Source organism: Phanerochaete carnosa (assembly GCF_000300595.1).
Source record: "Phanerochaete carnosa HHB-10118-sp unplaced genomic scaffold PHACAscaffold_7, whole genome shotgun sequence".
Taxonomy (NCBI): domain Eukaryota; kingdom Fungi; phylum Basidiomycota; class Agaricomycetes; order Polyporales; family Phanerochaetaceae; genus Phanerochaete; species Phanerochaete carnosa.
In genome coordinates this window covers 854,214-863,413 of record NW_006767634.1, presented here as the reverse complement: position 1 = coordinate 863,413, position 9,200 = coordinate 854,214, and the positions used below count along the sequence as shown (strand labels likewise).

The window sequence follows — 9,200 nt, the reverse complement described above, 5'->3', positions numbered from 1 at the left end:
ACTTCACGTGAACTAATCGAAGTCGCAACACAGAAGAAGAAAGATTGTACAATGCAGTCATTTGGTTATTTGTCCAGGCGATTTTGTTTAATATATTTATGCATGCTGGAAATTGAGGCCGTGAAGTTAAAGTGTACCCAAGTATGGAAAAGGTCATACTTTTGAAAGTGGGCGCATATAAGGTGAATGCAAAAGATGTGAGTAATGCGACTGAAATCACAATTTGTTTCTCTGGCTGATATCCGCTATGTAGAATGTGAACACAGAGGATAGCCCAATGAACGGCATAGTATTAGTGAGTCCCAACGCCAAATCAGTCAAGAATACCAGTGGAATGGACTTATCGTCATGAGAAGTTGAGAGCATACATCACTATAGTAATTTTCCTATCATACACCTCATCTGACTGAATGGCATATGGGTCATCTTGTCTACACCATTCACCGGTTGCCATTCCATCATGGTACTACACGCTGCTGTCTTGTAACTAGAATCTGCTCATGAAATGTTCAGCACTATGATAAATTGCACCTATTAGCTTCCACATACACTCCTCCCCAGCTATACATACATGGGCATCTCGGTCCAACGTGTAAGTCAACTTCTCCTCTGTGGAAACATGTAAAAACATGTAGAGAGGCGGAGCACTGAATTCACGGTGAAAACAATATCTGTCCTCTCTCGTGCATGAAGGGCAGTTGGTACAATGATTGTTAGTAAGCATACAAGACAATAAATGGGTGGTAGAGATGACACCTTCTTCTACACATGAAGCTCGTATATCATTTCTGGATGCTGACCAAACAAAGGTTGCAATGCCCATTGAGGATGAGGTTAAACCACACTCTGCACAAGAGTATGTCAATTGCATATAGGGTAGAGAGGCAATGAACATGGCATTGAGAACTGCAATCAGATTTGTGAGGTAGGAACTGGACCTCGGACACCCGAACACCCCCTGAGCACTAATTATATTGCGTAATTCATCGCGAACTCTCTCAAAAGTCAGGCCCTGGTGTTTGTTAACTTGAGCAAACTCATCCGCCAACACAGACATCAGTTCGCTATTCTTGATGCATTCAGACTATGTACTTTTATGCTCCAACCTCGTGTTATATAGCATGATCAGTACAGAGTCGTACACACAACTCCAGTTGTACCGGTCCCTTGTCAGACCCAAAGGTAGTGTTCAATTACAAGTAGTATACAATGGCATTACACGAGGTTTTTTTAGTTGACATAGATCTTTGTGAGTATCTGCCTTCCGTCAATGACTTACAGGCACACATTGAGTATCACCAGAAGCTGCGTCAAGCTTTTCATGCTTTTCTGCAGCATCGGTGTTCCCCACTAACCTCCAATGTTCAGGTGCAGATGGAGGCACTATTTCTTTAACCAGGTTGTGGGCTCAGCTCAGCGATTCATGTACTGAACCTGGTATGTAGTTGTATCCATAATAATTGTAGTCTGTCCCTATTAAATCAGCTCGGGTCGATCCAAATATCACAGAAGGCAACAAACCCTCCACCCTGAGGCGAGTTATGTTGTCCAATATTTTGAGCTTTTGCAGCTCGCGCAGTAAGTTAGTATGTAATCCATTCGTCACTTTACTCCAGTTAAACTTACTCAATATCAGCGCTCCATAGTATGAGGAGCTTTGAGATAGACACGTATACATTGACTGGTGCCCTTTACAATATTGCAGGTCAATGACATTTGCCAACTGTGTGTGCCCTTGCACACCGAAATCAGTCATGGCAAAATTCAGTAATGACATAACCTGCTTTTGCAATATTCGAACTATTGAGTCATCAGACAAGGTACAGCATATCTGCTTGCTACTGTACATAATGGGGACAATGTTTGTAGGTAAGCCTGGCACGTGAACATCTTTCAGCGGACTTGTCAAAAGGATGAAAACAGTAGTAAGTTACCTTTTTTTGAGAGAGATCAGTTGTGATTGCCAGCCCACTACTGTTCTCTCGGCACCATTGGTAATGCATAGTTCAGTTGCTTCATTGATTTTCAGCATCACCGGCATTCCGAGACAAAGCTGGACTTTGCCTACAATGTGTTCAGTGGCAGCCGGTGGCAAACACCACAGTTCTTCTCATAGCGCAGAGCTAAGTGATGCAAACTGGCGGGATTTTTTACTCGCTGCATTTTTCTGAAGCTGTCTAGTAGAATCTTTGTCCTTCACACTTGACAATTTGTCTACAGAGTAGAACATTTCCAGTGGAACATTGTGTTCACACACGAAACACGCAGACCTAGTTTCATGAATGACATCCCGGTGAGTGTTGCATGCAGTAATAATGTTAACATTTCTGAACAGAGCGTCATTTAAAACAGGCCAATGAGGCTTATCACTTGAGATTCTAGCATTTAATAGCTTTAAGTTATCATCTGTGCAGGCGCCGTACTGCATGTTCATCAAGGCTGATCAAAATGTGTCATCCTCACATGACAATCCAAGCTGGCACATGTTCTGACAAAGAATAACCACAGTATTGAACAGATGCCACAACGATCGACTGAGCGCATTTTTCTGGCCAGCCAATGTTAGTCCGCTACTGTCCAAACCAACCGAGAACGTGTACAATGCGTATTGGCCAGGGCCAACGGGGGATAACTGGGCAGAATCACTGGTGATGATCACACTTTTTCCACTAAATGCCTGTGTATGCTTGTTGAAAGCTATACATAACTGAGCACTTATTTGGTAAAGGTTTTTACAAGATACCATCAATATCTCATCTAAAAAGATTACGTCAACTCCGCCCAGTCTATCTTAAACCTTGCTCAAAGATGTGGACCCGCCCAACTCAAACTTTCCAAAAGAAAGCAATGAGTGATATGTAAAGCCTCCTATACAACTCGCAGCTGATCCAGTAGGTGCCACAAGCATGAAATGATGCACTTCGTGCCGCTCCTCTAAAAATGCCAACAGAGCCTTAATCACTTGCGATTTGCCCGTACCCCCAATGCCCCCCAAATACATCAATAAAGGTTCATTCTGAGGATTTACCAAGTGGCTCGTGACCAACAAGAAAGCTTGTTGTTGATCGTTGTTAAGGGTATATCGTGTCACAACATTGTTCATGTAGTTTGTAGGAAGCAATTCATTGCTATACTGACGAGAGTCTACCTACGTCCACCATTCCAAGTCGAGTAAAGACAGCTCTTCTACAGTATTAGTATCCCGTTGATAAAGTTTTCAGGTCAGGAAAGGCTGATCATTGTTGGCTACAGTTGCATTCAGGACTGATCATTGAGCAAGCACAACAGCCACTTTTGCCTGTGCCAGAGTTTCGCGCCAATTCGCAGCCAACAGCTAAGTATCTGATCACACTGGCTTCAGCACATTGGACGTAACAAATCTGAGGTCCAGATTCACAGAGCCATGTGTGTCTAACTCATCCAGAAATGCTTGCATTTGATACACCTCTTGCTGATGAGCCAAAGTTTTTTACCAACTTGAAACATGGTCTCGGGCAACTGGCCGGCTGCAATAGGATCAACCAGCTCTTCCAGCAAACAGTCCTCTATCTGGGCCTGGTTGAGTTCTCAAATCTAGTCATCTGCCAAAAAACAAGCCAATGACTTTGCTTGTCCAGTTAGACAGCATTGCAAACTGTAGTTGTCTCTGCTATCCTGACACTTGTACAACAAGTTCATGTTATCCATTATGCAATGGTGACCCTCAGCAAACAGCGTGCGATAAAAGGAGTCATTCTAAGACTCTCTTTACAACCGTGGATCCAAACCGGTGCGCCATCCTCGGGGGGCAAAAAAAGTTAACATCGTTTTGCAATAGGCCTCTCAGTCGCCTTTGTCCTTATGCGGCAGATTAGAACCCACAAAGTTAAGGACTGTATCCATGTGTTTTTTGATACAGAACACAGTGTGAGTTTCGTACCATAGATGTTTGGGCAGAAACGCATATAGACCATCACATAGTGCATCATCTTGATCATCATTATCATCACTATCTACAGCATCGTATGAACTTTTGTCACTGAAGACGTTATTGCCTTCGTTGTATACACTGCATTCTAAACAGCTGTGCATAGCTGGTGTCAGCCACTTCATGATAGTCTCTAGAAGGTAGTCATGCAGACTCATCTCTTTGAATTCTCTCGGACAATACTTCCAATTGTTCGGCTTTGTATGTGCAGTTATTCAACCACGCATCAAATCCAGTTTGGTGAGATCTCCATTTCCATTGGTGCGATTGCCATCACCATCAGTGGCCCAAGCATTGTCAGCAAGTCGCACATATGAGTACCAGTAGCATGGTCTGAACTTTTTGTCTGTGTAGTGATCAGGATGTCCAAGTAAATGACTGCACACCATTGGCCCCTCCACTTTCATCTGAGAAGTGAGAGCATTGACAATTTTCATGATAATGCGTTTAGCTGCTAACGGTTTAGATGAACTAGTCAATACAATCTCAGCACTGTTAGACAGTATGAACCACACTGTTTCAAATACAATGTACATCTTGAGTCCAGGTTTCATCACGTAGTCTGTAATGTATACAATTACAGCCTGAACCTGAGTACCAGAGAGCAAGCAAGCAACATCTGTGTTGCACTGCATCACGTAGCTCAATACAATAGAAAATGTGTTCATCCACTGTTCTCCTTTGCGCAGCTGCAAACCACCATCTGTTAAGCTCACCGAAGTAAACGCTTCAACCTTACAGAGAAAATGTGCATGACAAATGTAATCAGAAGGGCAATGACACCCTTTACTATGTGATCTATCATGCATGTTATATAACCACACAATCTCATCTGTAATTTCGACCATTTGTTGAAACCATAATTTAAGCGCAGGACCATCAGAGTTGTTGTCTAGTGGAGGCAACAGCTGCCCAGTGGTTGGGTCAGGCCACCATGGCTTCGGACACTGCTGCTTTGCAGGCATCCCAACTGACTCCAATCTGGCCTTGATTTTATCAAAAGTACCAGTACTAAACTGATCTTAATGACATGAATCCAACCATTAAATAATTTCAGCTGCAAATGTTGAACTCATATCTATACACCGCGCTCGTATATCAGCTGGGCTGCACGATCCAGCGATCCACAACAATAGATGCAAGTGAAGAGTGAGTCTACCCTGTTATTCAACTGTACCATAATACTCTGATGTGTGCCCAAACAGTCCTGCCTCTTTGGAGCCCACTTGCAAAATGTGCTCAATGAACAAGTTCACTATCAGATTAAAAACCTCGTGCACGCAGCTGAGTTTTTGACCACCACACGGAGCTGCTCCTGCTCAGAGGTTTTCATTGGACAGTAGTTGAATTAATTCATGGGCTCCCCACAGAAATATAGACACACAGGATTCTTGGACTCTGATGGTGCGAACGTAATGAAGAATACCGGCACGCCACATCAATAAATCATAGATCTAATCTCACTGTGCTGTTGCTTCTTCCTCACAATTGAGGCAGATACATGACCAGCTACTTGGTCTATCAAAGTTAACATCTCATAGCATTTTCACTCCTCTTCAGTCGAAGGAGGCATATAACTGACATTCTTTCCACGCTCTATAAGGCAGTCCAAGACATCTAAATCCATCCTAAGTATTTTCTCTGCCAAGTCAGAGACTTTTTGTTGCTCCACTAGCACATGCCCACTTTGAGAAGAAGAGGCAATTTGCTCGTAATTGAACACTATGAACAGAAAGTACTCATCTTCCTGAAACCGCCTGTCATGATAGTTCAGCAAGTACCTTGCATGAGCCTTAGGGTCTATGGTGCGATGGATAGAGTAACAATGGAACGCTTCTCATCTATACAAAAATAACCAAGGAAACATGCCTGGGAAGATCTTCAGGTTTTCAAAAAGTAATCTCTGGAATCTGCTTATGACTGTAACCCAGCACCTTTTCACCTTGACAAAGATTTTTAATGGCCAGTGCTACGCGCTAATTGTGACTGAGTTCACTAACATTGTCCGCGCATACATTGTGAACAGCAAATAGGCATGGTCCATCTTTTATGCCAGCTCTTTGTCTTTGTCTGACACTGACATGGATTGCACAGGTGCATCACCAGCCGAACTTTGATAATACCAGTCGACTGGTGGACTAGTCTCCGAAAATTGCTGGAGGTTGTCTAGCAAAATCTCCAGGTTCTGATAAAGTGGGTGGTGAACTTTTAACCAATGCAACGCAGCCAGCACATGATCTTTTCGAATAAGCAAAGGCATCTGCTTGAAATCTGTCTTGGTAGGTCGGCAGGGTCCTGTGAACAATACTGCCAAAACATCACTAACTTCATCCCTAGAGGAAGGCAACTTGTGATAGAACTTGGGTACTGGCTGTGAGAACACCACTGCATTTGCATGCATCTTGCGAGCACTGGTAGCAATGGTCACAACACATACATTATATTGGTAATGGGCAATCATAATCTTCTCCACTAGCCTCAAATTGCACAGCTCTGCCGGCACCTCTCCCATTTATAACCTGTTTGCCAGTGCAAACTGTGGCAGTGACTTGTGCTTATATAATGACACTGAGCATTCTGTACAACAGCGCACGGTATGTTGCCCAGCATCAACTCCATCTGCACACAGCAGATGTATGACATTGTCACACATGCTTCACGGCAGAACATTATCAGCATGGTTAAAAATCATGTCAAGAACTGGGTCGTCAAGTGAAACCTCAGTCAACGATGTATTGAGCACCAGCCTGCTACAAACGCCGCATGCACTCTCCACCAAAGCTTCTGGTGAAGTAGCCGCCATTCATCGATGAACAATTTCTGCCAACTGAGAATGACTGTGCAGTTCTAGCAAAAATTGTGTGTTTGGTGTAGCAGATGCAGAGGTCGGATGGCAAATATTCCTTGCTTCCAATGTGAAATTAGTCACCACTGGCTGTTGATACAGCTATATGTTGGGCAGACAACTGTCTCCGCACTTATGTTGCTCTGCAAGAGATCACAGCTGCTCCAGGGTTTTGCCTTTAATACAGTGCAGACAGTGTGCTCTCAGCAACTGCTCCAAATGCATATATGAAGCATACAGGGTGATGAATTGCATTGGTAGTTCTAAGATAACGAGATTTGGGCCGCATTCCACAAGTTCGTTTATGAACTGAACTGGTACAACGCTATCCCATTCGTCCAGGCCGCTAAGCGATCCTTTCAGCACAGAAAATGGCCGAATGTCCACAATAGCAATGTGTTGGCAGTGACCACCGCTAAGCACCTGCTGTGCATTCTTGTGTCCAGAATGCGTGGGGCGCCACTTCTGACCATTCTAAGGACTAGACACATAACAGGAGGTAAGGCAAAGAGAAATAAAGACAACTGAGCACGTTAGCTACGATATCCAATGCTAGTAAACTGATAACTTACCAATCACGAGTAGTGCGCCTGCAATAGCCATCTGAACTGCGGACTGGCAAGCTCTGCAGTTATGCAAGGCAGACAGTGCACAACAAGCGCTTGCAAAACACAGGTCAGCTTTTAAGAGCATCGAAGGTTCAAATACGCACTAGGCATGGATCGATGCATATTCCCAGGCCCACATGGACAAGACAGAGGATGTAGGAGCCAGAGCATGAGAGAAGTCAGGCGTAGCCGACTGAATGTTCATGTTCATCCACTCCAGATATACTGACAAACAGAAGCAATTATGCTGTGCCTAGTTGCACACTCCTATTTTTTGTATGTAAGGATGTTGCAACAGAGGCAAACCTCTACGTATAGCACAGGTCCAAAAAGGTGAAAAGAGTCTGCCGAGCACCTCCATATCGTGTGTGAGGGCGTAGCAACAGAGGCAAACCCCTACGTATAGCAGAGGCCCAAAAAAGGGAAAAGAGACCGCTGAGCACCTCCATATCACGCAGGTACGAAACTAAGAAGCGGGTGCATTCCTGGGTGCATAAACACACCGCCCTATTATCTCATTGACAGTAGCAAGGATCTCACCAGGTTTCAAGTTGCTAGGATTGACGTTCCTGTAGTAGATCCTGTTGAAGTGCCATGTAGCTCTTGTTAGAACTGAAGTGGAATAAAGGAGACTTATACAAGTCTCAACTGCATTTGTTATGACAGAGGTTTCTTAGCAAGCCTGAAGCTTGTCTGATTGCTTTATCTACAGATGAGGTTAGAGCAGAATAAAGAAACATGAATATATGAAGGAGCTGAAAGCTAGGGTGCTACTGTACATGCACGGGGTATTTATACTACTGCTCAGCCTAACCTAAGGACTAGTCTACTAGTCAAAGGAACTGCAGATGAGTCAGTAAAGCTGCGCTCTATGAGTCAATAGAGATAAGTACTACTAGATTTGAATCAAAGATGAAAGAGGAAATGATGTCCCATGCCACCATGCCCATCACAACAGCATTGGATGCTAGTAAAAGTACAAGAGAACAGGAGGTGAAGGCTAAGGGATACTAGCTACTTGTCTTGGTATATATACTCTAACCTAGCCTGCTTAGCAATACTACAAGTGCCTCATAGGAATATTAGTAAGATGAGGAAGGGACTATGAGTTGTGCTTGGTAATCAACGAGTAAACTTTAGTAATACAGGAAGAAAGAAAAGAATGTCCTAGAAGTACATTACTAATCATAACATTAGCTCCTGTTTGAGATGACGAGCTCTAGGAGGATTTCTTCAAGCATGGTCTCCATCAAGCTGGATAAAATTAGTCGCACTATTGTCAGGAAAAGCTTGCACTAGATGTTAGTGAGTAATCAGACTATTTGCACATGGATAGGGGAAGTTGCTTCATTAACTAGAGTTACCAAAGATGCACTTGATGTCCTCGATAGATGCAATATGGATACACGTGAGTGAGGAGAGGCAGCTGCTGAGAGGAGCATTGGTAACAGTGGAGATGTGATATTTGCGCTCAAAAGAAAATGCAGATGCGGTGCAAATAATGGATCAAAAGAGTTCAGATCGGTGAACACAGGTACAAAATCTGGCAGATGGAGGGTTGCATGGCACATGAACACATCGCTCTGCTAGATCATCAGCAGTGGCTAGTACTTTGCCATATTCAAGGTTGCTAGGGTTGATGTTCTTGTAGTATGTCTTCCAGATGTTGTCCACCATTTCGACGGTACTCTGATTGTTGTTCACATAGGCATATGCTGTATTGGTGTGACTGGCAAAGAGGGTGCCAATACGATTAATGCATCTTGCAAGTGTGGTTGTT

The 9,200-nt window shown here is 43.6% G+C and overlaps 4 protein-coding genes across 4 annotated transcripts; all 4 read right to left on the bottom strand.

Moving 5' to 3' along the window:
- Positions 1-1,408: 1,408 nt before the first annotated feature.
- On the bottom strand, positions 1,409-2,032 carry PHACADRAFT_163458 (uncharacterized protein; the record flags this gene model as incomplete). Its single annotated transcript, XM_007397808.1, has 2 exons — positions 1,409-1,901; positions 1,935-2,032. 2 exons carry the CDS (start codon positions 2,030-2,032, stop codon positions 1,409-1,411), a joined length of 591 nt encoding a protein of 196 aa, XP_007397870.1.
- A 2,195-nt stretch (positions 2,033-4,227) lies between these two features.
- On the bottom strand, positions 4,228-4,668 carry PHACADRAFT_54578 (uncharacterized protein; the record flags this gene model as incomplete). Its single annotated transcript, XM_007397807.1, has 1 exon — positions 4,228-4,668. A coding segment is annotated over one exon (441 nt), but the record flags the coding sequence as incomplete, so codon positions are not given.
- A 908-nt stretch (positions 4,669-5,576) lies between these two features.
- PHACADRAFT_51453 (uncharacterized protein) lies at positions 5,577-5,783 on the bottom strand (the record flags this gene model as incomplete). The annotated part of the gene is made up of 1 exon (XM_007397575.1): positions 5,577-5,783. A coding segment is annotated over one exon (207 nt), but the record flags the coding sequence as incomplete, so codon positions are not given.
- Positions 5,784-6,014: 231 nt separating this feature from the next.
- PHACADRAFT_30209 (uncharacterized protein) lies at positions 6,015-6,479 on the bottom strand (the record flags this gene model as incomplete). The annotated part of the gene is made up of 1 exon (XM_007397554.1): positions 6,015-6,479. The coding sequence occupies one exon, from the start codon at positions 6,477-6,479 to the stop codon at positions 6,015-6,017; it is 465 nt and encodes a 154-aa protein (XP_007397616.1).
- Between the last annotated feature and the right edge of the window lie 2,721 nt (positions 6,480-9,200).